General features: G+C 48.4%; 2 protein-coding genes across 6 annotated transcripts in view; one reads left to right on the top strand and one right to left on the bottom strand.

Annotated features, from left to right (window-relative positions):
- The window catches only part of KIAA0319L (KIAA0319 like), a 125597-nt gene that overhangs the window by 91563 nt on the left and 6224 nt on the right, over positions 1-27810 (bottom strand). Inside the window, exons 1-2 of one of the 4 annotated variants that reach the window (XM_060140574.1) lie at positions 17623-17720; positions 13569-13735 (exon numbers count right to left, since the gene is read on the bottom strand). In XM_060140574.1, coding sequence (XP_059996557.1) covers positions 13569-13707 — 139 coding nt within the window. In that variant the 5' untranslated portion in view covers positions 13708-13735; positions 17623-17720. Of the gene's footprint in view, positions 1-13568; positions 13736-17290; positions 17572-17622; positions 17721-27810 lie in introns of those variants that run through there. The other 3 variants (XM_060140575.1, XM_060140573.1, XM_060140572.1) reach the window with 3 other exon arrangements.
- Positions 17587-26909, top strand: NCDN (neurochondrin). Of its 2 annotated transcripts, none has more exons than XM_060140577.1 (7): positions 17587-18298; positions 19174-19314; positions 20416-21384; positions 22582-22823; positions 23370-23594; positions 23998-24140; positions 25409-26909. In XM_060140577.1, exons 1-7 carry the CDS (start codon positions 18266-18268, stop codon positions 25843-25845), a joined length of 2190 nt encoding a protein of 729 aa, XP_059996560.1. In that variant the 5' UTR covers positions 17587-18265; the 3' UTR covers positions 25846-26909. The 2 variants fall into 2 exon arrangements, with proteins under 2 accessions (XP_059996560.1, XP_059996559.1); XM_060140576.1 differs by lacking the exon at positions 17587-18298 and adding an exon at positions 18557-19037.

The raw sequence follows: 27810 nt of genomic DNA, 5'->3' as shown, positions 1-27810 counted from the left end.
AAGGTATTAAAAATGCGGTAAGCATATTTTAAGGCACTGAATATGGCCACACATATAAAGCACCAGAGATCACAAATATTAGAAAATTGTAATCTAGTTAGTCATCAACATAGCCTAGCACTGACATTCAGATAATTTGGCATTGTTTGGTTTATTTACTGCAGATGTGTGGCTTTCAATAACTTCATTTTTATGACATGTACACACACGCGCGCACACACACACACACACACACAATCATTCTTTCTCCTATACTTCCATCTTCAAGTTGATTGTAATTCACACATTCCACACAATGTGTGACAGAAATAAAAATCTTGGCAAAATGGTCAACAAACATTCCTTACTATCCAATTATCTAGTACAGACTCTGTCTAGCCACAGAGAAACTGGCCTTTCCTTATCCTCACCTGTAAAATGGCAATATTTCTCTGCTGCTTAAAAGTGACATTAATTCTAGGCAGGGCAACAAGGATGCCCAAATGCGCCTGGTCTCTCTGTCTCTCTCTCTCACACACACATACACACACCCCGCAAAGGCACACAGAGAAACCCCTAAAGACACACCACACACAGAGGGCCTTCATTCTTTGCCTCTCCCTCCCTCCTGACAGAGGCAGCCGCCGCCACGTGAGACACAAAGGAGTGGGGGCGGAAGAGCTCAATCAAAACAGCTTGGGGAAGGAAAGAAGGGTATGCTCATCAGCGAAAGTCTCCGTGGAAAAGCCAGAAAACCTTCCCTTCCGGCCTGACTATCCTGGGCAAATAACCTTGCTCAAGATCTACTTACTTGAGCTTAGAGGTCAAGCCCTCCCTTAAACCTTTCTGAGAAGGGGTAATATGAAAATTCACCCCATTATTTCAAAAGTGCATTATGAGAAATGTCAGGGTGCAGCTTATACACATACTCTGGGGAGCATAGCTGAGAGCAATTTTGAAAACCAAGCAGTTAGACAGGAAGAGCCAGGAGCTTCTGTCAGGCTGGGACAGGGCCTTTGCAAGAACAGAGTATCTCCCTTCTACCAGGTCCAGAGATGGCTGGTGCCACAGCGGCCTCCAGTAACTGAGCAGAGCAAGCAAGCTCTCACAAACAGAACTTCCCCAGCGATACGCCTGAAACTACAGCCTCAGGTTCACAGTGGTCATCTCTGGCAATGGGATTCGCAGGACGTAGTTATTTCTATCTGGAATAATCGTTTCCTAAACTTTCTACATTAAGCATGTGTGACTTTTAAAATCAAAAAAGAAAGGGTTAAAGAGGAAGGAAGGAAGGGAGGGAGGGAGGGAGGGAGGAAGGAAGCAAGCTAGAGCAGCCAGAGAGACGGAAGAAGTAGAATGCACAGGCAGAAGAGAAGCTTGGCACTGCTTCAGCACAGGGGGCTGTTTTCCTTCAGGCCAAAAGCCACAGACTGACCCAGCAGGATGCAACTTTCTCAGGTGGAACCTAGCTCTTCAGCTTCTCTCTACAAGGTTGCTTCATTTATTCTGATTAAGACTCATTCATTCTACCAGGCCTATTTCCATAAGCTTCCAGCTGACTCAGGTTGCCCACAGTTAAGGACAATAAGCACTGAGTTGTATAAAAAAAACAAAAAACAAAACAAAAACAAAAAAAACAGAGGAACCCTTTCTTAATAGGCAGAATGGCAGTCCCTTTAAAATTTTAAACCTAAATCTGAAATTAGAGTACAGAAGTAAAATCAAATCAATACAAACTTCCCATCTCCCACGTCTGGTAATACGAGTGATTCCCTTTATTACCTAAAAGTGAGAGAATCCACAAGCTTTTACTTTAAATTGCTGCTCGATTAGAATCAAAGCGTAACGTTTAAGCCAGTTGGAAGAAAGAAAGCATTCCTAAAAATCCTGTCATTTGCTGGGAGAGTTTTAAAAGGAGAAATGGGATGAGCTACACTAGGCGTCCATCTTCAGGGGCAGAGTCTGCAGTTGGTGGAGCTGGATAGGCCTTGGCCAGCATTCCTCTCTGCTTTTGTTTCTCCTAGAACAGCGCCTGTGACAGTTAACTCATCATTCAGGGACATTCATAATTCCATCTCATCTCAGGGTATTTTACAGTTTCCTTTTGTGACTGACCAGAGAAGTTAAAAATTTATATAATTTGGTGCTTGCCTTGCACTGGAACTGTTCACCTGAGGGCCTAAAGTAACAAACCTGATGTAAAAAAGAGTTTCAAGAGCTGACTGACTGGGTATATCTAATACCCATGAAATCACCAGAGGACACACATATACTTCCAAATTGGGGCAAGGGCTGCAGCTGTCGCACTTTTTCCAAATCTCCAGATAACCACCCTCGCTGCTTATTCAGGGATGTGGGTTATTAATGGTGGCAAGAGTGGGCTGGATTGAAAGGAAAGCTGGATATACTGCATTAATAGACAGGGGACTCACCTACATAATTCTTAGCAGATGGTTACTCTATTGAGACCAGCTTGAGACATCAAATTCCCTAGTCTCTTAGGATTCTGCAAGCAAAACTGGGTCTCTCCTGTCATTGAATTACCTTGAGACTCTCAGTCTCTTTGAAGGGAACCTTGATACCAGTAACATCATCCCTCTTGAAGAGAACTTCTGTTCCCTAGTAATGGCTAAGGAATCACTAGACTGCAAGCCCCAAGAGGGCAGAGACCATGTCTGTCTTACCACTGCATTTCTAATGCCTAAGATAGTAGGCACCCAATAAATACATTTTGATGGAAGGAACTAACTCTGCAAGCTACTTCTGACATAAAATCCAAAAAATGCTATTGAAGTAGCCCCAGGCAAAACACTGCCCTGACTAAAAGACAAAGCCAATCTGGCCTAGCACAAGAGTTTGCCGAACATGGGCATATCATCAGTGTTGGGGGAAGTGAACCAGGGCTGAGGGCCAGATGGTGTCATGGCAGCAGAACAAAGTCCTCTTCCAGAGGAAAAGTATCCCTGGCTGAAGGAGGAAACAAGTAGCCAACAAGCAGTCGTGCTCCTTAGTGGCATGTTACAATTACAGGAGATGCACAACACAGCCCACACTGTCATGGGCTTCAACCAACCTCAGGCCTGAATGGAGGCCTACTTCTCCTGACAATGCAGAAAGGCCAGCTGCCTACAGTATACTTTAAAAAAATGTGGGGATTGACATCCCACTGGACAGAGGTTTAAGAAGCCAGCAGAGACCTCAAACCTACTGCCTACGGGGTCATCTTGGGATAAGACAAGAGTCTAACCAAACAGGATTTTATGTCATCACATCATAATGACTACTACTAACATTTGCTGAATTGTTATTTATGCACCTGGGAGTAGGCTAAACACTTTGTGTGAACATTTCATTTAATCTTCGTAACAATCCTATCAGAGGTACTGTCATTCTTGTTTTGTAGATGAGGAACCTGATGAAAGGTGGGTTTCAGTAATACCACCCAGTATATAATAGAACCAGGACTCAGATACAGGCTTGTCTGACTCCTGAGTCCATGCTCCATGCTCTTGGCCACTCTGCCTCCTGTTTCTTGCTCAGGTGATGAACTAGGTAGGTGGTCAAGACCAATTCTTACAACTTCTCTCTAAAACATATCCAGTAGTGTCTGGAATCAAAAGTGGTTAAAGGATCTTAACCACACAGGCTGACTTTTCTTACGGAAGCTCTTGGATGGAGGATCAGAAAGAAAGTTCAAAGGGCAGGCCCTCAAACTAAGAGCTGTGCATTTTAACCCAAACTGTTCAATACTACTCACCTGAGAATAGATGTCCAAAGAGTAACCACACACATAGTCTTGATCATGTTCCTGCTGATTTCACACAATGTCTGGACCAAGGCCTTGCTTTGGTCCTGCAATTATTCTGTTTTTATAAATTCCTCCACTACTGTATTATTTCCTCTCTGAGGAATTCCTAAGGAGAGTCAATTTAAGACAGCTTTTAAATTGAACTGGATTTACTGCCCAATTATGCCATTTTCTTAACCCTCTTCACTTTATCACACAAGTTAGGAAGTAAGTCTGTGTTTGCCTAATGCTTCTAAAGGGCAAAAAGAACCCACCAAAATTAGTTTTCCTAGCTAGAGAGAAGGACTTAAGATGATTATCTTTTACTGAAGAGTATTTAAGCAAGAGACAATTACTTCATTTCATTGGGAGAGAAGCTAACTTTAGATAATTCTGATTGGTCTTACCGAAGTCAATTAAATTGTGATATAAAAAGATCCCATAGACTTGCTCAACGCTAGCTGAATTTTAGAATCAAAAAGCTTGCATGGTTTATGTTAACGACCAGAAAACTCTACCTCCCCCAGCTGCGATGTACTCAAGTCATTATCACAATCTGAGGAGACAGATTTAGGATTAATAATTTATTACCTTCCTGTAGTGCAATGTAGTTAAGAATATAGGACAGTTTGGCAGGAGAAAGTTCCTGCAGAAGGCTCATCGCTATGAGGTGTATTCCATTAGTCATCCACCTTAAATGAGGTGCCCAGCAGATACAAGAAGAGCAGGGATATAATGCCACCCAAAAACTCTCTGGAAAATGCTTTTCTCCTAAAGATAAGACCGATGCATGTTCAAAATATATTATTCTCTTCAACGACAAAAGATACCACTTGGTCTGACTGGTACAACAGGGGCTACAGCCCTCGAAGTACAACTAAAAGGTGGGGGCAAAGGAAGAAAGTGAGTTCAGGTGCCTTCTGTCTGCCAGGGGCAAATGCGAGCAGTTGTAAGAACAAAATGAGAATGGCAACTAGTGGAGGAAGACCTCTTGCTAAGCCAGAAGCTGTCTCTGTCCCATCTGCAGTCTCTGTGGGGGCTGAGGGTGATAATTAATCTCTCCCATCCAGAGTTTAGGACTAATTAAAAAAATAAAACCTGGCAGTTAGAGGTAGATGGAGACCAAAATATCATCTTTATAAGTGTAAGGTGACTGGAGAACATAACTTAGATGTACAATCACAAATGGGCTTCCTAATACTTTCCTACACTGAATTACCAATTGGACAAATGCAGGCTGTCTTGGCATGGGCAGACCAGTTAGAGCATGGCAGGGTGAGAATACATGAAAATCCTGAAGACTAGCCATTCCACACAACAGAATTCTTTTCCAATATCACCAAACAGAAAAATCGCTCTTCCATTCACAGAGTCAGAGAAAGGTGGGGAAAAAAAGAACAAAAATTACCTTCCTGGGAAATGAAGTGGCCACTTAATTGGCCAATACTGAAAAACAGAGTATGAAAGATTGATTCTCCTTAACATGTATATTCCAAGGTGGTCCTATTTCTAGCATTGTCTTTAGGTTAACCCAACAAACCTTTATTGCTACCTACTACACGCTATATGTTAGGTATGTAACTATGAGTAAAACAGTTTCATGAAGTAGACACATAAGCAAGTAATCATAGCAGACTTCTGCTCCCAGCCATGATGGAGTAACTGGTACCAGACTCACAATCTACCATAAATGACTATGAAACTGGACAGAATACTTAAGACAATTGTTTTCCATAAGAATATAATAGTCCGTGCAAGATCACAATCTCTGGGAGACGGGAAACTTGAAGTGAGCCCCATAATTGCCCAGTTCTCTTTTAAGGGACAGCTTCTCAACCACAGCACAGAAAGCTGGAACCCAAACAGAACAGAGGGTTCTCACCAAGCCCAAGGAGCAGAGATCTGAATCTGGCTAGAATTTGAGTGGCAGGACACTGGAGAAGGAGCTGTGAAAAGAGTGGATCCCAAAAGGCTGAGGGCTGGGACATAAAGGCACATGTTTGTCATATACTAGATGTTACATCGATGAGAAGGAAACAGGATCACTAGAGGTCAAGCAGTGCTGGGGTAGGAGGTAGGAGCATTTTAGAATTCCTGCTCTGCCAAAGTGAAGAAATCACATTAACAACACAGACCAGCAGACACTAGAAAGGCCTTCAGGAGTAAAGACCACATTCTAGGGCAAAACCTACTCTGAACCTCTCCTCACAAAGCCTAAAACCAACACAGTATGATACGGCATAATAATAGAGAAATATATAGACGCTTTGAGAACACTAAAGAACAAGTTCAAATCAAGGCTTCAGGGAAAGCACCAGAAAGGAGCTTATGTTGACCTGAATCAGAAAACATCAGGCAGGGACTTCCCTGTTTGCACAGTGGTTAAGAATCCGCCTGCCAGGACTTCCCTGGTGGCGCAGTGGTTAAGAATCCACCTGCCAAAGAAGGGAACATGGGTTCGAGCCCTGGTCCAGGAAGATCCCACATGCTGCAGAGCAACTAAACCCGTGCGCCACAACTACTGAACCTGCGCTCTAGAGCCTGCGAGCCACAACTACTGAGCCCACGTGCCACAACTACTGAAGCCCACACGCCTAGAGCCCATGCTCTGCAACAAGAAGCCACCACAGTGAGAAGCCCACGCACCACAATGAAGGGTAGCCCCAGCTTGCCGCAACTAGAGAAAGCCCGTGCCCGGCAAAGACCCAACGCAGCCAAAATATATATATATATATATATATATATATATATATATATATAAAATAAAAAATTTTAAAAAGACCCAACGCAGCCAAAAATAAAAATAAATAAATAAATTTATTTTTTAAGAGAAAAATACATCAGAGAGAATGGTAATGTCATAGGCAGAGGAATGGAGTACTCTGTGGAAACATGAAACAGCACTCTATGAAAAGTGATTTGAATGTGGAAGAGAAAAAGGAGTATAGGATGCTTCAGGGATTTCTACCTAAGAATATAAGTAGAGGTGATCTTCGCACCACTACAGGGAATAAAGGAGGAAGAAGGGTAAAAGATTGTGAGTTCAGTCTTGATATATTAAGTTGGAGGTAGCTGGGAGACATCCAGTTGGAGATGTGTGACATACAGGTGGCTATGTGGTCTGGGGCCCAGGAGAGAAGTGAATGAACACGTATAGACTTGGGAGTAGTGAGCACACAGGTTACAATTATGGGAAAGAATGAGATTGCCCAGGGAGAGCGCACAGTGTGAGACAAGAAAGGGTAGAAACAGAACCCTGAAGAACAAAACATTTAAGGGACAAGCTGAGAAGGAAGTGTGGGAAGAATCAGAAAGTGCGATGCATCAGCTGTAAGGGAGAGCAAAGAAAAGCATGCTGTAACTTAAGGCAACTGAGGAAAGGGTATCAAGAAAGTAGTCAAAGGTGTCAAATGCAGCAGAGATGTTAAGTAAGGTAAAAAGTAAAGGTGTCAAGCTAGGAAGTCATCGGTTACCTTGGTAAAAGCCAAGGTTTAGGCAGAAGCCAGACGTCACTGGATTCAGAAGAGGACAGAGGTGGGAGAACAGAGACATCAAATGTGGTCTGCTCATTCAGAAAGCTTCCCTGACTGGGAAGGCTAAGCCAGGAACCTGGCTAGAGGTCCCTCACAAAGAACAGTGCCTGGCTCAATAAATATTTGTTGAATGAATAAGCAATAATAATAAAAATACAACAAATAAATAATCTGTACCCATCTGGTTATTTGACCAGTCCTTGTTTCTAATTGTATCAGTTTGTCTGTCTGCAAAGTGGATATGTATTAGGCCCAAGCCAAGTTCCATTTCCTTCACGAAGCCTTCCCTGATTCTTCTAACCTTCAACAACCTCCTCTATGACAATCAAAAAACAGACAGTAACAAGTGTTGGTGAGGACATGGAGAAATTGGAACCCTAATACATTGCTGGTGGAAATGTAAAACAGTGCAGCAGCTGTAGCAAACAGAAAGTTAAACAAAGAGTTACCATATGATCCAGCAATTCCACTCCTAGGTATAGATACAATGAAATATTATTCAGCTATGAAAAGGAATGAAGTACTGATACATGTTACAACATGAATGAATCTTGAAAACACTACCCTAAGTGAAAGCAGCTAGACATAAAAGGCCACATATTGTATGAATCCATTTATATTAAATGTCCAGAATAGGCAAATCCATAGAGTCCAAAAGTAGCTTAGTGGGGCTTCCCTGGTGGCACAGCGGTTGAGAATCTGCCTGCTAATGCAGGGGACACGGGTTTGAGCCCTGGTCTGGGAGGATCCCACATGCCGCGGAGCAACTAGGCCCGTGAGCCACAACTACTGAGCCTGCACAGACGTCTGGAGCCTGTGCTCCGCAACAACAGAGGCTGCAATAGTGAGAGGCCCGCGCACCACGATGAAGAGCGGCCCCCACTTGCCACAACTAGAGAAAGCCCTCGCGCAGAAATGAAGACCCAACACAGCAAAAATAAATAAATAAATTAATAAACAACTTTGAGGAACTAATTCATATTAAAAAAAAAAGAAAGTAGTTTAGTGGTTTCCAGAAGCTAGCAGAGGGAGAAAGAGGGAATGACTGCTGATGGGTATGAGGTTTCTTTTAGGAGGTGAGTAAACTGTTCTGGAATTAAATAGTGGTATTACATCTCAATTAAAAAAATAAATAACCTCATCTAATCTCTTACTACAGAACTCCTAAATTCTACCCATCTACTTACCCCTAAATCTACTGATTTGCATTGAGTAAAATTACTCTCTCCAGTGAGAGCGAGGTTCCTTGAAGACACAGAGCCTCATCAGTTTTCTCCTGGACTACTATTTCATTAGCTTTCTAACAGATATCCTTACATCTAGCCCTGACCTCCCTCCCCTTTCCATCTTTCTCCCATCCCCACCATTACCATTCTTTCATATTCCAGCAAAAATGTTCTAGAAATTTACCAGTATTACTCTTCTGCTTAAAGTTTTCAATAGCTCCCAATTTCCTAAGGCAATTCTCTCCAAAGTAGAGTTTTTGCTTACCAGTGCTTACCAGTGCAAGTTTTTGCTTGCACAAAACAAATCATTGGGATATGAAAAGAAAATATTAAAACTATTTATATTTGTTTGGGGCATCTCTCATAAACATAAGACATTAGTACAATGGTGCTTATTATAATGTATAAACAAACAAAAACTGGGGCACATCTTCAACATTTTTTATGGATATAAGTACATAATCAAGAAAATTTGTAGACCATCTGCCTTAAAAGATTAAAATCTAAGCTTCTTTCCATGGCATACAAGATCCTTCATCACCTGGCCACCATCTACCTCTTCAGGAATTGCCATTCCAGCTTTGCTCTTTGTATTTCAGCAGCACTAAACTGCGTATAGAGTTTCCTTTATTTACCAAGCTGTTTCATAATTTTGTGCTTTTGCTCTTGCAATCCCATTGCCTTGGAATACCCTTCGAATCCTTCAAATTCAACCTTCAAAATTCTGTTCAGGCATCAGCTTCTCTGGAGAGAATTCTTCAGTTCTCTCCCTTCATCTCTAAGCTAAATGCTTCTCTGGTTGCAGTAGCACTCAGGGCATGGTATCCCTCTGTCTTTTCACTTACCACATCGTAGTATTTATACATCTATCTCCCTCATTAAACTGGGAGTTCTTCCAGGGCAGGAATTGTGTTGTACTCATCTTTATTTTATTTTATTTTTAATTTTTATTTTTTTTTGCGGTACACGGGCCTCTCACCGCTGTGGCCTCTCCCGCCGCGGAGCACAGGCTCCGGACGCGCAGGCCCAGCGGCCATGGCTCACGGGCCTAGCATGTGGGATCTTCCCGGACCGGGGCACGAACCCGCGGCCCCTCCATCGGCAGGTGAACTCCCAACCACTGCGCCACCAGGGAAGCCCTGTACTCATCTTTATTACCCTCATGCTTAGCCCAGGACCAAACTCCTAATAAGTTCTCAAAAATTGGTTCTGAATTGGATTCTTTTTCTCTATACTCAAAATACTTATTAACTAACTCTGTAATCTATTTCCCAGAAGCAAGGGAATAACAATAAAAGTTTTCATAGCCAATTGTTAGCTTCTGGAGTACATCAGCCTCAATGACCCTCCTTGGTTTAGGTTTCCAATGCTGGTTCCGGCCCTCTCCTGTGCATGCGCCATATATAACTCTTCAGATGCACACATTCTTTCTTTAGACGTTAAAATATTTGTGAATATTTTAATCAGATCTTGTTGTTCTCAAAGGCATTATGTCTCTTTAAAGTGCCTTCACATACCTTTGCCTCGATTGTGTTCATTTTAAGTTTTAACTCTCAAATGATAGATTGTGTTGATTTTAATTGTTGATTAAATTATTGTTTTATTAAATTATTATTTATTTAAATATTTATTTAAATTATTAAATTATTAAATTATTGTTGATAGATTGTTGTTTCTCAAAGGATAATTCCCTTATTGCTAAATTATTATTCAGTCAACAAATATTTTTATGGTGCATCTACTATAGGTCAAGCCCTTGGTACTTGCTAGGAATAGCTGGCGTGAGCAAGAGGCAAAATCTCTGCTCTCAAGAAGCTGACAATCTATAATAGGAATTTCCAAATTCTTGGGGTCACTTCATGTTTTTCTCCAGATACTGATAATCCCCAGGTCCAAAATGCTATTTTAAACCATGTAACAATAACGTTAGACAAAAAAATAGTAATTCAATGGCTCACAAGGAAAACACAGAGCATCTTTTATCAAATTGTAATCACTGCTTCCTAGCAGTGGGCTCCAGCACTGAACCCAAAGCTGAAATAAAAAATAAGCCCACTATACATAAGTCAGTGGGTACCTGGGGCTCTCCCAAAGATGGAGAAACTGCTAAGTGATAAACAGGAATGGGGATAATTGGAGAGCTGCTTTGTTTTGTTTAGTTTTTCAGGAATAATTTCTATAATCCATGAGCTAAAGACAACAGCAAACAATCAAGAATGTATTTTATCAGGGAAAACGTAAGAGCTCAGATAAAAACTAAACAAATTCATGAGTAGATAAATACTGACTCAGGCTACCAACAATAGGTTTTTGCTGCTGTTGTTTTGTTGTTGCTTCTTCAGATAGGTCTTACCCCCCCACTTATAAAAAGAGTTAACATGTACCCTGGAAAACACAGAAAAGTATAAAGAGATAATAATTCCACTATTCAAAAAATGTATAAACATTTAGTTATATATCTTTTTTCAGACCTTCTATTACATAAAAATATTTTTTTCTTTTCACAAAATTGACACCAATTTTGAATATGAATATGCAACTGTATATCATGCTTTTTCATGCTTAACATTAGGAGCATTTCCCATGTACTTGTTCTTCTAAAATGTGAATTTTTTTTAACATCTTTATTGGGGTATAATTGCTTTATAAAATGTGAATTTTTAAGTCAGGTAATATTCCACCATGTGGACATGCCATAATCTCACCACTCCTATTGTGGGGCAGGCTGTAGCAATGTTTTGCAACACAGAATAAATAAGCGTTGATGACTGCTCTCATTCACAACCATCTAAATATGTCCTTGAGGTAAATTCCTAAAGGGGGAATTACTAAGTCAAAGAATATGAACTTTTTAAGGATCTTGATTTATGCCAGAAAGTTCTCTGTTCAAACTCTCCAGCACAACAGGAGGGCAACCACATCACCCCTTGGCAGCACTAGATATTTTTACTTTGATTTTCATCAATATGATAGGTTATAAAGGATTTCTCATCTTAATCTGCAGCTCTTCGGTTAGTAATGAGAATGAACATTTTTTTTAATGTTTTATAAATCATTTAAATTTCTTATGATACTCTGCTTATGTGTCATTCATTTTTGCTATTAGGACACTGTGTTTTTTAAAAAATTGATGTAAAAGAGCTCTGATAAATTAAAATACATAAAAAAATCTGTCTGTCATGTATTGCTTGCATGTTCCCTCAGTTTGAACACATATGGCTCTTGGTTCTTCCATGATAAAAGCTCCAGACTTTTCCAAAATGGAACTGGTACAATCTAATTCCCATCAGAACCACTCCTACCAATACCACCTTTGCACCTTTATACTCAATCTGTTCCTTAGGGTGCTGTTTTGAAGCACCAGGCTCAAGAGATACTAAAGAATAGCCCAGTGAGACCACAGTGCCATGTTTAACCAACTAGCTTGGCAAACACAGAAACACTCAGCAATGCTTCTTCCTCCCCTATACTCAGAATCCCTCAAATAACAAGCTCATCCTCGTTCAGGGCAAAAAAACTGTCTTTGGTCCTCCAAAAGATCACCTGTGGTTGGAAGGCAGCATAGCAGAAGAAAAAAAGCGTGAGCTCTAGAGTAGAAAAAGCTGCATTTAGATTCCTGGCTCTGTCATGTTCTTGCTGTATGACCTTGGTCAAGTCATTTTGCCTCCCTGGGCCTCAATTTCCTAACTACAAAATAAAACTATCTGTTTTCAGGTTATCATAAGGATTAAATGGAACATGTAATGTTTACAACCAGGGGTCTGGTATGTGGTAGGTGAACTCCAAAAAGTGTGGTTTTCCTACTCTGATGGTGCTAAATCAGTTACTTATTTAATTCAAATGATCTTACATAAAATGTTGGCTTGAAATAGTTAGCTGTCCCAGCAAAGCATCATCTGGGTAAAAAACATTTAGGTCAGCTTTCTGTCAACTGCAATTTCCACTGCTATAATTATGCAATCATCAACCACCACCGCAAAACAACAAAAACCCCAAAGCTGATGTTACTCAAATTGTTAAATACAGTAATTACTTGATTCTCAAGATCATGGCCACCAACTCCTTTTGGAAAGCAACAGAAACTTTTCTAATTATGGGGGCAAAAGACGGATTAGTTGTGCCAGACAGTGGTCTCTACAACAGAAGTCTTGTGGTCATTGCCCAGAACAGCAACATACTGAGAAGTCATTCTCAAATTGCTGTTTCCTCACATTTCATACTCTGAAAGGTACAATGTCAACAAAAGAACGAAAAGGAAAAAAAAGACAGAAAAAAAGGATATTCTTTAGATTTAGCCTTTTTGGCACTTTTTCCTGGCAAGAGGTAACAGACTGGTGAAATAATCTCTAGGAGGAAAGCATACTTTATAAAATCTATCAGCATAACCCCATTCTACGGAAGAAGCAAGGAACACATTCTCCCTCTAAGTATAGAGTGTAGATTCCTTCAGGAAAGGAAAGAAAGCCAAGTATCACTTATGTTCAGAGAATTGTACTACACGCTTTAATTATATTATGTTTTAAGTCAAGTTATGAGGTAGAACTTATGTTTCCTTACAGACAATAGGTAACTTGCTCAATGTTTTATAGTTATTAAGTGGAAAGAAACATCCAGCTCCAGGACCCAGGTCCTTCTAACTTTGAAACCTTTTTCTTTTCATTACATCTTCATCAAATCTCAAAATGATCATGCCAATCCTCCTTTATGAGAAATAACCCAGGGACTTCCCTGGCGGTCCAGTGGTTAAGACTCCATGCTTCCACTGCACGGGGCACGGGTTCAATCCCTGGTGGGGGAACTAAGGATCCCACATGCTGAGTGGCAGCGGCCAAAAAAAAAAGAGAGAGAAAGAACCCAATTTAAATTTTGGCTTAAAACAAAACAGACAAATAAACCCAACAAACTAAGTTTCCACCTGAAGGATGACCACTTCTGTCAATTAGCAGGTTGCTTTTCTGGCTCCTACTAGTCTTTAAAATGAACTGAAAGACTCACACCGAGTACGCTTTTTTAAAAATCTTAAATATATAAAGAAAATGGTACCTGCTGACAGCCAAAGAGCACTGAAGCAGAAGCAAATATAAAACAGGTACAAGCTTTTCAACCACTTCACAGATGTCTGCCAACAAAATCCTGATAAAATCCAAGAAGCACGGCTTGGCTTGATTCCCAGCTTCTCCATGGCCTTCCAGACAGGCAGAACCAGTCCACTAGAAAGACAGAAAAAGAAGAAATTATATGCCAAGTAATTAATAATTGATTCCTCGAAATGCAGAGTGCTAGAGAGTGTGACAGATTAGGGAGAAGGGAATTTTCAAGTTTCTCTTTCACTGCTCATACCTGCCTATAAATTTCAAAGCTGAGCTTTGGCATAGCCTATAATTATCAGGATAAAAACATAGCCAGGGATATGAAATGAATCCACTGTAAAACTGAAACACTTTATATTCCATATTTTCTAATCTAACATCATCTATGTGGAACAATGGAAAGCGTACCAGACTGAAAAAAAAAGATCTGAACTTCAGTTCCAGTTCTGCTACTAACAGCTTTGTGACTTTATACAAATATGCTTTCTTTTTTTTTTTGCAGTACGCGGGCCTCTCACTGTTGTGGCCTCTCCCATTGCGGAGCACAGGCTCCAGACGCGCAGGCTCAGCAGCCATGGCTCATGGGCCCAGCTGCTCCGCGGCATGTGGGATCCTCCCAGACCAGGGCACGAACCCGTGTCTCCTGCATCGGCAGGTGGACCCCCAACCACTGCGCCACCAGGAAAGCCCAATACAAATACGTTTTCTTACCCATGAAAAGAAGAGTTTGGAGCATCAGAGGTAAACTAATCTGAAGGCTTTTCTAGCCATGTTTTTTAAAAATTTTAATGTGATTGTCTTTAGGCAGGGCACGCACTCTCCAGTTTGCTACTGTCCCCACCACTCTTATCTTTAAATTCTATCCAGTTTACACTTTGATGTCACCTCCCTGATCCTTAGAATCATTAGCAATTCCTGACTTAAATTCATATAGCCATTCAACAAGGATTTACACAGCCCCTATTTTGTACTAGGCATTGTGCTGGCTACTCCATAATCTAGAGACCGAATGATTTCGGTCCCTTCCAGAAGAAAAAATGACTTTCCATCAGTTTCTTCTCTCTTACACAACTTCCCTATATTGTATAGATTATTATATAAACCTTGGCAGTATTACAAGGATTGACTGAGTTCTGAAGAAGCAATTTAAAAATCTTCTGTCCCGGGCTTCCCTGGTGGCGCAGTGGTTGAGATCCGCCTGCCAATGCAGGGGACACAGGTTCGAGCCCTTGTCTGGGAGGATCCCACATGCCGCGGAGCAACTGGGCCCGTGAGCCACAACTACTGAGCCTGCGCGTCTGGAGCCTGTGCTCCGCAACAAGAGAGGCCACGATAGTGAGAGGCCCACGCACCGCGATGAAGGGTGGCCCCCACTCGCTGCACCTAGAGAAAGCCCTCGCACAGAAACACAGCAAAAATAGATAAATAAGTAAATAAATTTATTTTAAAAAAAAAACTTAAGCCGCAGTTTCCTCACAAATGTTTAAAAAAAAAAAATCTTCTGTCCCGGACTTCCCTGGCCACACAGTGGTTAAGAATCCGCCTGCCAATGCAGGGGACTCGGGTTCGAGCCCTGGTCCAGGAAGATCCCACATGCCGTGGAGCAACTAAGCCTGTGCGCCACAACTACTGAGCCTGCATGCCACAACTACTGAAGCCCGTGCCTAGAGCACGTGCTCCGCAGCAAGAGAAGCCACCGCAATGAGAAGCCCACGCACTGCAATGAAGACTAGCCCCCCTGCTCGCCGCAACTAGAAAAAGCCCGCGCGCAGCAACGAAGACCTAAGGCAGACAAAAATAAATAAATAAAAATCTTCTGTCCTAAATATGCACCTGTCATCCACATCTGGAAAATGGCACAGACTGACAACCCCAGCCCCAGCCAGCACTGTATGGGTTGGATATCAATACTGATTAACACCAGGAAACAGACAAACACACACAGAACTGCAAAACTAAGGTAAAGCCCACCCAAGGAAAAGCTTTCACTGAGCCTTAAGCACCTGAAGGACTTCATCTTTCTCATTCACTTCCAGCCATTCCTATTTCTAGCGGTTTGTCATTGTATGTTAGGGAGCAGGGGGCAGAAAGGAAATGTGCAGGTCAGACACATGCTCAAAAGATTATGAAATGGAGCCTAAGTTAGAAAGTATATCCTGCAACTTTTCCAGCCTCCCAAGATGGAATGAATGAGTGTGCATGTGTGCGTGTGTGCGCACGTGTGTGCATAAGAATCTTACCCAACACATTTCTGCCTACCACAAAAGGATTTTAAATTCAAGGTGACTCAACACCTGTCATCAATAGTATGGCAGGTGGGCGATAGAAGCATAAAAGAAATGAATAGGTTTTGAAATGGGAGTAATAAACATCACTGGATTAGCAAGCTGATTAGAAGGGCAATGTCTCACAAACCATGCATGAGAGAGGCAGTTATTTTCATGTGAACTCCCAACCAGTCAGTCCTCTGAAACCTACAATTGCCTAAGGGCACAAATCACTGCTAGGGTCCAGTCAAAGGCTTGCTGACCAGAGGCAGGAACACCACCACATCACCAAGATCCAAATGGCTTGTTATAGAATCAAAGGGAAACAGCCCAGGGAGAGAACACACACCTCCACAATACTTGACAAATGAAAATCTAGAAAAGCTTGCAAGAGTTCTGGCATTTAGGGCGTTACAAGTACACCCGAAATAAAAGCACTCTCTGTTACAGCAGCTGTTCAGACAGCGCAGGGGGTAATGTTTACTTAATGCTTCAGGTTGATGGGGGAATGTATCATAGTTCAGTCTGTCAGCTGCATATGTGGAACTCCATTTATGTACCCAGAGATAAGATATGTTTGAACGACAGAGCAAGTCTGAAACAGCCTATTCAGCTGGCATGAGTAATTAAGAATAAAGCTCTTAAAAAAAAAAAGTCTCAGATATTTGGGAAAGTTACAGAACAGACTGCCATGAATAGCTTTGCTTATATTTGTAGACACTGTTTTCCAAATAGCTGGAAAAATGAACAGATTGTTCTGGGAGGTCGTGTTTCCAATTTGTTCCTAGCTTCCAGTCTGTTCATCAGATAAGAAAGCACAAGGAGAGTCAGCTAATACTCTTCACCAACTGCATCTATCTTCGATTGCGCACAACCACGGTAAGAGGAAAGAAAGCAAAGCTTTCCTGGAATCTCGCCTGAGGTCTTTTCTCTTGACTTCCTTTATTTCACCTTTGTGCTCACTGCAGCCACCACAGGACCCCTCGGTAGGGCATAATTTCCAAGTCCTGAATAAGGCAGGTTTCGCATCGTAATTTACTCGTAGTGCTCAGCCCCGCCCCCTTATTCAGCATCAATTTGCTGTCCTGGTGGGGAGAACAAACACCAGAGACTGAAGCTAGGGGGTAGGGAGGAAGAAGGCCAGCAGCGTCTCGCGGCCGGTCTGTCTGTCCGGGGATGGAGGGAGCCGCAAGACCAGGCCCGGGCCCGAAAGAAGCGGGGGGTCAGCCTGAGACTCGAGCTCCGCACCTACAAAGCCAGAAGCAGCTGGCTGCCCTAGCCGGGCCAGGAGCGCCACCTCCGGGTCCCAACACCCGGCCAGCGCACCCCCAGAAACAGCCCGTCCCGCTTGCCCCTCCCCTGAGCTCGTGGTACTCGGCCCGGCAGCCAGCCGCCCCCGGCCACCTACCGGGGCTCAAGGCCACAAAGCGGGGCCCCGGCTCTCGGCGGCCTCCGCCTCCTCCAGGTCCATGGGGTCGGGGCCCCAACCTTCGCTCCCCTCACCCGGGGGAGGAGGAAAAGGAAGAAGGCAATGCGGGCTCCCCACCCGGACAGCTCACTCTGGCCTCAGCCTCCCTGGACAGCGACGGCGGCCGGAAACGCCGCCCCCTCCCACCTCCCGGACTCAACCCGGAAACACACTCTTGATGCTAAACAAGCCCTCCTGTCCCCCCGGAAGCTCAATTCCAGCCGCGAGCCCGAGGGGGAGGAGGGGTAGTGCTGGGGGGTAGAACTACGCACGAGCGAAGGAACCTGCGTCCCCAGGCTGTCGCCTCCCGCTCTCCAGAAGCGGTCTGCACCTTCGCCCGCCCTGCGCGAGCCCCAGGCCCCAGACTCTGGCAATACCCACAAGCAAGATGGCGGCAACGGCAGCACCCCCTACGGCTTAGCGCCCAGCTGTGCCATTGGCTAGAGCCTGGAGTGAGGCCGCCGCGGATTGGCCGAGAGCGCTGCGGGGGTGGGGGTGGAGCTGCAGCAGCCTGGAGCCGGGAGTGGGCAACGCGGCGTGAGCAGCGGCCCCAGGCTCCCGGAGCACCGCGCTCGGAGAAGACTTCGCTGCTCGGGGCCGCAGCCTGGTGAGCTCAGCCCCCTTCAAGCCCTCCCTTACATCCCAGCCGGGGCCACTCCGAGCCGGCGCCTATCGATGCCGACACACCCCGGGGACCCTATCGCGACTCCATCGCGCCATATCGCGACATCATCGTGCCTTGTCGAGACTCCATTTTGCCACAGCCCTTCTCAATATATAGCTATATCTTTTTTAAAAATTTGCTCTGTCATCTTTGGGGGCTGTCCCATGTCGTGATTTTGCCGTGATCTCTCCGTGACATAACCGCGCCATCGTGAAGTGTGATCTCATCGCCGCCCTGTCGTGACTTCATCAATGTCGTGTTGTGACCTGGCTGCGGCGGGACAGGTGGTGACCGTCAGGAACCCTCCTTCCCTTCTCATCTCCCCATCTCAGCTGCCCCTCTTCGATTATCCGGCTTTTGGAGTCTCCGTTGTCCTGGGAGCTACCCGGGACCCCTTCTTGCTTCTCCAGCCCCTGCCGGCGTCCACAGGCTGGTAGCCGGGCGGGGAGGGTGAGGAGAGGGAGCGCAAGGGGTTAATTCTGCTGCTGCTTCTGCTGCTCCGCTGCTGCAGCTTCTGCCCGAGGGAGGGAAAGGAGAGGAGGCAAGGAGCCTGCGGGGGCGACTGAGAGCCCTGGCTGGAGGGATGGGGTCTCCAGAGGGCCCTCTGAGCTTTCCCGGGTTAGCACCTTGCTTCCTCCCTTCTGCTGAAGCTTGTCTCCTGTCTCTCCTGAAGAAGGGAGGAGAAAGGAAACCTAGGATGCCCTTTTCCCTCATGCCAGCCTGAGTCCGGATAATCGAACTTCACCCGTGTATGTCTCCATTCCTCCCTGTCTGTCCTCACCACTCCCTCCCTGTACGCCTGGTGGAGGGAAACAAAACCTGGCCTCTGGTGCCAGGGAGCAGCTGAGCAGTGGGGCCAGCCCCCTCCCACCCCCAGGAGACTGGTGAGGAGAGCTGTCCAGCTGAGCAGCAGGATGCATGGTCCTTCTTTCCCACTTTCCGGAGGTGACCTTGGACCAGGGTCCCTTCTTCATCCCTAAGGACTTGAGGGTCCAGCCCCTTAAAGGGGCTCCCCCAAGGGAAGTCAGTCCTGAGGAGTCCATCCCTTCTGATCCTCCCCTCCCTCTGTGCTAATCCCTCCCTCCCTCCCTCCTCCACTCCCTCCTCCACTCCCACCCCTCCTCTGCAGAGGGATGCTCAGTCCCTCTTGTGTTCACAGTTGGGCAAGGCGGGCATCATGGCCTCGGATTGCGAGCCAGCTCTGAACCAGGCAGAGGGCCGAAACCCCACCCTGGAGCGCTACCTGGGAGCCCTCCGTGAGGCCAAGAATGACAGCGAGCAGTTTGCAGCCCTGCTGCTAGTAAGGAACTGACTGACAGTTGGGAGGTGGGAAGGGCTGGGTGGTTGGGCTCCCTAGGAATGAGGTCAACAAGTCCCCAAGGATATATAGGTGGTGTTGGTAACCCTGGAGGCACCAAAGAAGGCCCAAGGCACCTACCTGTGGACTCATTTTTGCTCCGCTGCGTATGGGAGCAAAGGGGAGAATGGGGGTGAATAAAGCTTGTGGCCCTAGGAGCCTTGGAGGAAGCTGAGTGGGTCTGCTCTCTGGGGCGTCCCAGAGCAGATGGGAGCTGACTCATAGGGTTGCAGCAGCAGGTAGTAACTAGTGCAGAATACCTGAGGGCTGGGGATCTTTGTTCTGGAGGTGGAGAGAGTAGCAGACTGGAAGTGACTGGGAAGGGGTCCTAGGGGATGGCCAGGATGCGTATGTAGGTTGCGGGTGAAGGATCTGGTTCGGGGCTTAGCCCTGGAGGAACCCAAGCTGGGGACAGCAGAACAGGAGCTGCAGTGCTGGGAAGGGGGGGGGGGGTGAAGGGAGGAGGGAGTACAGCCTGCTTGTTTGCCATGGCAACAGGGAGAAGGCTCCAGAGTCAAGGGCTCACACTGCAGCAGAGGAGGTGTTTAGGTGAAATGTAAGGGGAAATGTTTTGACAGGCAGAGCAGCGAGACACAAGAGCCATTTCCCCTGAGAAGGTGGCAGGAGTGGATCAGAGACTTCTTTGGAGAGAGCAATTAGGGAGAGACCCCAAATCCTTGGAGAATTTTAAACACTGAGTTCTAAGCCTCTTCCAACTCAGGATGTGTTGGACATCAGGAAGAATTTAGCTTAGACATCAGGAAGAACTTCCCAACTAACCAGGTAATGAAACAGTAGAGTGAGTAGTTGAGGAGGACCTGACCTCCCTTCCACAGGGATCACAGATGAGGGATCCCAGAGGTCACACCTGTCTGCCTCTGGGGAGAAGGAAGGAGCTGGATGAAGTGATCTCTGGGAGACCTCCTGACCCCAGAGTGAATCTTGTTATATAACCTAGTCCTGCTAATGGTCAACCCCCAGAGTGCGGGGACAGTCTTTGCCACCCCTTCCTTTCATCCTGCTGATAGCATATACCTCCCTTAGGTGACCAAGGCAGTCAAAGCAGGTGACATCGATGCCAAAACTAGGCGGCGGATCTTTGATGCTGTCGGCTTCACCTTCCCCAATCGTCTCCTGACTACCAAGGAGGCACCGGATGGCTGCCCCGACCATGTTCTCCGGGCCTTGGGTGTGGCCCTGCTGGCCTGCTTCTGCAGTGACCCTGAACTAGCTGCCCATCCCCAGGTCCTGAACAAGATCCCCATCCTTAGCACCTTCCTCACAGCCCGGGGGGACCCTGACGATGCTGCCCGCCGTTCCATGATTGATGACACCTACCAGTGCCTGACAGCTGTGGCAGGCACACCTCGTGGGCCCCGACACCTCATTGCCGGTGGCACCGTGTCTGCCCTGTGTCAGGCATACCTGGGGCATGGTTATGGCTTTGACCAGGCCCTGGCACTCCTGGTGGGGCTGTTGGCCGCTGCTGAGACACAGTGCTGGAAAGAGGGGGAGCCTGACCTGCTGGCTGTTTTGCGGGGCCTCAGCGAAGATTTCCAGAAAGCCGAGGATGCCAGCAAGTTTGAGCTCTGCCAGCTGCTGCCCCTCTTTCTGCCCCCAACAACTGTGCCCTCTGAATGCCTCCGGGATCTGCAGGCCGGGCTGGCACGGATCCTGGGCAGCAAGCTGAGCTCCTGGCAGCGCAACCCAGCACTGAAGCTGGCAGCCCGCCTGGCGCACGCCTGCGGCTCCGACTGGATCCCAGCGGGCAACTCCGGGAGCAAATTCCTGGCCCTGCTGGTGAATCTGGCATGCGTGGAGGTGCGGCTGGCACTGGAGGAGACAGGCACAGAGGTGAAAGAGGATGTGGTGACCGCTTGCTATGCCCTCATGGAGTTGGGGATCCAGGAGTGCACCCGCTGTGAGCAGTCACTGCTTAAGGAGCCACAGAAGGTGCAACTTGTGAGCGTCATGAAGGAGGCCATCGGGTCTGTCATCCACTACCTGCAGCAGGTGAGGGTGCAGTGCCCCACCCGAGGGCGCCCAGTGTGGGAGGGGGAGCCAGAAGGCAAGGGAAAGGGGGAAGTGAAACCCCGAAGCTGGGTGTATGGGGAGACAGAGAAGACGTACCTACCTACCTACGGAGGGCTGATCCTGCAGCACTCCAGGGAGTAGTGTGTGGCCAAGCCTCCCTCTCCCTCCCTGAGCCTCCACACAAGCACTATACCACACGCCATATGTGCACTCCCATCACAGTACACACACGCACACACACAACACAGAAACCTCCTACTCACAACCCTCCCCCCGGTCCACACACACGAAAGTGAAGCAGTCTGTTCTGTTCAGTCTGCAGCATGGCCTTACACACATACACATACAAACTTGTAGCTGTACAGGGAAAAGGAGCAGGGCTGCCTGCTTCCTGTCCTCTGTGGAGGGTCTGCTAACTCCATTTGATCACCTGCCCCAACATCCCTCCTGCCTGAGAGTCCAGCTCTCCTGTCCTGCAGGGGTTCCTTCAGCACTCCGGTCTCTTTTTTTTTTTTTTTTTTGCGGTACGCGGGCCTCTCACTGTCGTGGTCTCTCCCGTTGCGGAGCCTGTGCTCCGGACGCGCAGGCTCAGCGGCCATGGCTCACGGGCCCAGCCGCTCTGCGGCATGTGGGATCTTCCCAGACTGGGGCACGAACAGTGTCCCCTGCATCGGCAGGCGGACTCTCAACCACTGCGCCACCAGGGAAGCCCAACACTCCGGTCTCTTTAGTAGCCTGCTCCAGCCGCATACCCCACACACCGTGCCAAGCTCCCATTGTCTCATTCTTTCTGATTTAGCCCAAAGTGGGGCTTCTCTCCTGGCCTCCCACCCCAGGTCAGAGCCACTGTAGAGGGAGTGTTTTCTTAGCTTTGGACCTGTGGGTCTCCTTCTAGCCTTGAGATGCTTTAGAGGCTGAGTTCCAGCGAGTGCAGGGGCATGTTGTCTAAAGTCCAGTTCCCTCAGCAGGCATGCCCTGAGGGCCTGCTCTGTGCCAGCCCCCGGTTGAGTGTGTCCCAACCATGTGCTGGCTTCTGGGTACACAGGGCCTGCCTTTGCAGGGCTCACAGGCCAGCATTCCCTTCCACTTGTGTTATTCCTAGCCTGGCCGGCATGCTGGCCAGGCGGGGGAGGTCCTCTGGTCCTGCTCCATCTCAGGGGAGCCCTTTGGCAACAGGTGGGGCCAGAGAAGCAGAAGGAGCCCTTTGTGTTTGCTTCCGTGCGGATCCTGGGTGCCTGGCTGGCCGAAGAGACCTCATCCCTGCGCAAGGAGGTCTGCCAGCTGCTGCCCTTCCTCGTCCGCTATGCCAAGACCCTCTACGAGGAGGCCGAGGAGGCCAATGACCTCTCCCAGCAGGTGGCCACCTTGGCCATCTCCCCCACCACCCCGGGGCCCACCTGGCCAGGGGATGCTCTCCGGTGAGTTTGTAGTTATGGTCTGTTCAGCCAGAATGTGCTAAAGGAAGGAGTAGCACGGATACCTCCCCTCTCCCCAAACTGGGCTGTGCCGGGCTTCCTGACGGGGGCCTGAGGTGTGGTAGTATTTCTGTTTGTTGGGGGTGGGGTGAGGGGTTGTTCCCTCAGGACACCTGGGCTTCCTAGTCTCACCTGCCAACCCCAGGTTACTCTGTAAAGAGAGTACTGCCATTGAGCATCTGCTGCCTGCCAGGCATTTTACTGTACCCTTTACCATTTTGATCTCATTTGGTCCACGCAGCAAATCTAGGACAGAAGTCTCATCCACATCTTCAGGATGAGGAAACTGAGACTAAAGGAGGTTAAAGTAACTTACCCACACTCACAGCCCAAGTTTGAGCCCAGGCCTGTGCTCTTTCTGCAGTGCCTACAAAGATGTGTTTTCCTTCTCCTCTACTTCCCTTTCTCTTAGATGGGGTGCCCCCCCAAAAAGGGAATCCTGGTGCCTTCATTTCTCCCCACACACATCTGTCCCTTCTACACCCCCAGGCTCCTCCTGCCCGGCTGGTGCCACCTGACAGTCGAAGATGGGCCCCGGGAGATCCTGATCAAGGAGGGGGCCCCCTCACTTCTGTGCAAGTACTTCCTGCAGCAGTGGGAACTCACATCCCCTGGCCATGACACCTCAGTGCTGCCCGACAGCGTGGAGATCAGCCTGCAGACCTGCTGTCACATCTTCCTCAACCTTGTGGTCACTGCACCGGGGCTGATCAAGTGAGGCCGGGGAGGAATTGGAGGAAGCAGGGGTCCTGCTCAAACTTGCCCCAAATCTCGGTCTCCTGCTTTGCTTCCTTGTGCCCATGGGTTCCTATTAGTGTTAGAAAGAAAGGGTCTCAGAATGGAAGAGAGAGCCACCCCACACAGGGATTTGGTATATGTGGATTTGGTATATGTGGAAGCCCTCTGGGCATGTATGTCTACCTGCTCCAGCCATAACCCAGTCTCTGCTCCCCAGATGCCACGGATGGGGCCCAAAGTTAACTGTTCACCCTGCTGCCTAATTTCTTGCCAAACCCTGGCCTGGTAAAGCTGGGAGCCCAGCATCCCAGCTTTCCTCAGGACTTGGTCTGGCTCCACTAATCTCCCGCCTCCCATCTTTCGCTCCCTTTCTCCCCAGGCGAGATGCCTGCTTCACTTCTCTAATGAACACCCTGATGGCGTCGCTGCCCGCGCTAGTACAGCAGCAGGGGAGGCTGCTTCTGGCTGCCAATGTGGCCACCCTGGGCCTCCTCATGGCCCGGCTCCTTAGCACCTCTCCAGGTAAGCCCTGGGGACCCAGTCCTAACAGATGGAAGCAGAAGACCTGGGTGGACCTGCTGTGTTCTGGGCATAAGTCATCCTTTTCTGAAATTCTGAACAGAATTTTCCAGTCAAGGAAATCTCTGAAGTGCGCCTCCCTCCCCCGCCCCACCCCACCCTTCTTCCCCAAATGATAACGTTTTCTCCTTCTGAAGCCTTTTAAGGCAAGGTCTGGTGGGTGTAAGTACAGGCCCGCTCCGAGGCACAGGCTTAAGCACCTGGAATCCCCAGCAGCCCAAGGAATCTGAATTCTGTGTTTTCAAGGTGGAGCCGCCCCCTCCCAGGCCTTGAGTCAGAAACATGACTTTTCTCCATTGAGGTTTTTCTGTGCTCGGCACCGCACCTCGTGACAGGCTTCGGTGCTCCTGTGCACTTACCTTCCCCACCTCCCACCTCACTCTGGCTGCATGCGGTAGGGAGGGGCATCCGCTTCAGCCCCCTGCCAGCCCTCTGTGTCTCCCACTTTGGCCGTGGGTGTCTGCTTGGGTCCCTCTGTCCCTGCCTGTTCCCTGTACCCCATCTGTCTGGTTGGAGGAGCGGCACAGATGCCTGGGAACAGGGTGTAATGAGCCTGTACCCTCAGCTGCCTCTGTTCCCTGTGTGGGGGGGCCCCAGTAGGGTACCTGGCAGCTGGAAGGGGAGCACGTCCCAGTAGACCAGGAGCTCCCCCCTTCCCTCTAGCCCCCGAGCTCCCTCAGATCCAGGCTGCATGTCCACAGCCGCTGAGTAGAGCCACAGTGCTGGTTCACCCACAAATGCCACCAGGTTAGCCTAACAGCCTCGGGAAAGCATCTGCAGTGCAGGGGGCGAACCCCTGCAGGCAGGCGAGCCAAGCCTGGACCCCAACCCATGGTCCCCTCTGGCACCCTCTTCTGGCCTGAGCATCAAATTGCTGCACCCTCCTCAGCCTATAAAGTGCTAGGCCCAGCGGAAGCTCCCATCACTACTCAGACTACAGGAGGGTCCGACCACGAGGTAGTGTCCCAAGATTATTACATTTCATTCTCACGACAGAGTTCTAAGATTAGCACTATTGGCCCCATTTTACTAGTGAAGAAACAAGACCCAGAAAAGTGAATTAACCAAGGTCACACACTGAAGTCAGAGGGAGGGTTTGAACGCATGCAGGCTGATTCCAGGCTATGCTTCGGCTCCTGAGTATGCCCACCAGGAAGGGAAGGGGCTGGTGAGGCAGCTCGTTCACGCCCCCCTCCCTCCTTGCCTTCCAGCTCTTCAGGGAACACCAGCGTCCCGAGGTTTCTTCGCAGCTGCCATCCTCTTCCTGTCGCAATCCCACGTAGCACGGGCCACGCCTGGCTCAGACCAGGCAGTGCTGGCCCTGTCCCCCGACTACGAGGGCATCTGGGCGGATCTCCAGGAGCTCTGGTTCCTGGGCATGCAGGCCTTCACAGGCTGCGTGCCCCTGCTGCCCTGGCTGGCCCCCGCCGCCCTGCGCTCCCGCTGGCCACAGGAGCTGCTCCAGCTGCTGGGCAGCGTCAGCCCCAACTCTGTCAAGCCTGAAATGGTAGCCGCCTATCAGGGTGTCCTGGTTGAGTTGGCACGGGCCAACCGGCTGTGCCGGGAGGCCATGAGGCTGCAGGCAGGCGAGGAGACGGCCAGCCACTACCACATGGCCGCCCTGGAGCAATGCCTGGCAGAGCCCTGAGGGGGCATCCACTGCGGACAGACCCGGGGGCGGGCGGCAAGGGAAGGAGGGAGGAGGCATCTCCCCTGAAGCCCCCAAGTTGGACCCTCTCCCCCAACTTCCCCCCGCTAAACATCCCAGCTTTCTGGCTTTTCCGAGGGTGAGGGCATGGTGCCCATCCTTCAAGTGTAAGGAACTGCGTCACGCCCCCTGGGCCCGCTCAGGGGCAGGGATTGGCTTGGAAATCAGCATGGCTGTTCCCGCCAGGCCGGGGGAGGTTGGAGCAGCCCGCAGGGAGGGCGGCACGAGGTGTCATTGTGCCCGATGTCTGGCTCCCTCGCAGGAGGGAGGCCCCCAGATGGGACAGGGCTGGCAGGAGCTGGCTGCTTCAGCCCATGTGCCCTGCCGGCCAGGGCGTGGGCTCCCCTAGACTGTGGTGCCCCTCTGGACTTCCAGGTCCACGTCCTTTAAATTGGCCATTTGGTTCTTGCCCTTGGCCCCCTTGGGCAGAGAGCAGTCTCAGGCCGTTGACATCACAATTCTTCCTATCACTTCAGTGACCCAGGGTCTGAACTTCCCCAGCCTTCCAGGGCAACCTGGGGCAGACAGCCCTGGTGGGGGGGTCGGGAAGCCTTCCACCTGAGCTTCCTTGAGGGGACCCAGGAGCCCTTGGATCCTGGTCTCTAAGCTTTTGTGTTGTGTTGCAGCAGAGTGACCATGAGGGTTGGGGAGTTATTTATTTTGCCTGCCCTTTTCCCTGCTTGGACACCTGAGCATCTGATCCCTGTCCCCTTGGTGCCATATGGCCTGGCTGGAGACAGGAACCGAAGGGATGCTTACCCAGAATCCGCATGTTTCCCTAGTGACTGCACCCCATCACCATCCTAGTGCCTGGCTTTAACTCCCATCCCTGCTTGTGATTCCTCTCTGCAGAGAGACGCGACTGGCGGCTCCAGCAGGGACTACCTTTCTTATGAACCTGATCCCTTGCTTCCCTCTCCCCTTCCCTCCCCCAGTGCGTTCTGTGATCGCCCAGTTCAAAGCTGTGCACATGTGGACACTCAATAAATGTTCATTGGTGACAAGATGGCTTCTGTGTGGTCTGTCCTGCACCTTCTTCCTTCCAGGCCCCAGCAGCTCACAGCACACATGCCCTGCGAAACACACTTCACAAGTGTCCTCTCATTCAGCCCTCCCAAGTATCCAATGAAGCGAGCGTCATCCTGATTCTCCAGGTGAAGACACTCAAGCAGGGGTAGGTGATTTGTTCGAGGTGTTACAGCCAGTACGTGCCAGAGTCGAGGCTCCATGCGGGCCATCCAACTTCTCAGCCCACACGCTTCACTGCCAGGTCAGGTGACACACCCACATGTTGATGTGGCGAGGCCTCTGGGGGGCGCTCGTGCTCCTGTGTACAAGTGAAGTTCCGCCCCTCCACGTCAGCAGACTCTGGCCAAGTGGCACTGCCACATCCTCCACTGTTTAAAGGGAAGTCAGAAATCTTAGTGTTTCTGTGAAATCTGATTTTGAGTGTGGATATTTTTAATTAAATCAGTACTACCCCAACAGAACAGCTGCAGGCCAAACGTGACTGTCAGGCCACCAGCTGTTTACTTCTGTTCTATGCCAAGTGAGAAGGGGAAGGGTCTGAGAGCTTCGGTGGAGACTGGACCCAAGTACCCACGGCCTCACCAGGCCTGAACCAAAGCTGTAAGTCTGGAGCCAGACCAGCCTCTGGCCCAGGTTCTGCAGACTCTTTTCTACCTAGGCCCTCAAGCCTGCGAGCATTGGTTGAGCACATCCTAAGTGCCTACCTGTGGTTGGCTGTGCATAGACAGGAACATTCATTTATCTATTGGATGTACTGAAAGTCATGTCCTCGGCATGAAGTCCCTGAAATCCCTGAAAAATATGAAAAGACAAACCCTGCCTGTCGAGCAGCTTAAAATCTAGAGAGGAAACAGACAAGGCGAAGGACAGCTCCTA

The sequence above is a fragment of the Lagenorhynchus albirostris genome, chromosome 2 (assembly GCF_949774975.1).
Source record: "Lagenorhynchus albirostris chromosome 2, mLagAlb1.1, whole genome shotgun sequence".
NCBI lineage: Eukaryota > Metazoa > Chordata > Mammalia > Artiodactyla > Delphinidae > Lagenorhynchus > Lagenorhynchus albirostris.
Note: the sequence above shows the minus strand (reverse complement) of the source record. Positions and strands in the feature narration are given on the sequence as shown.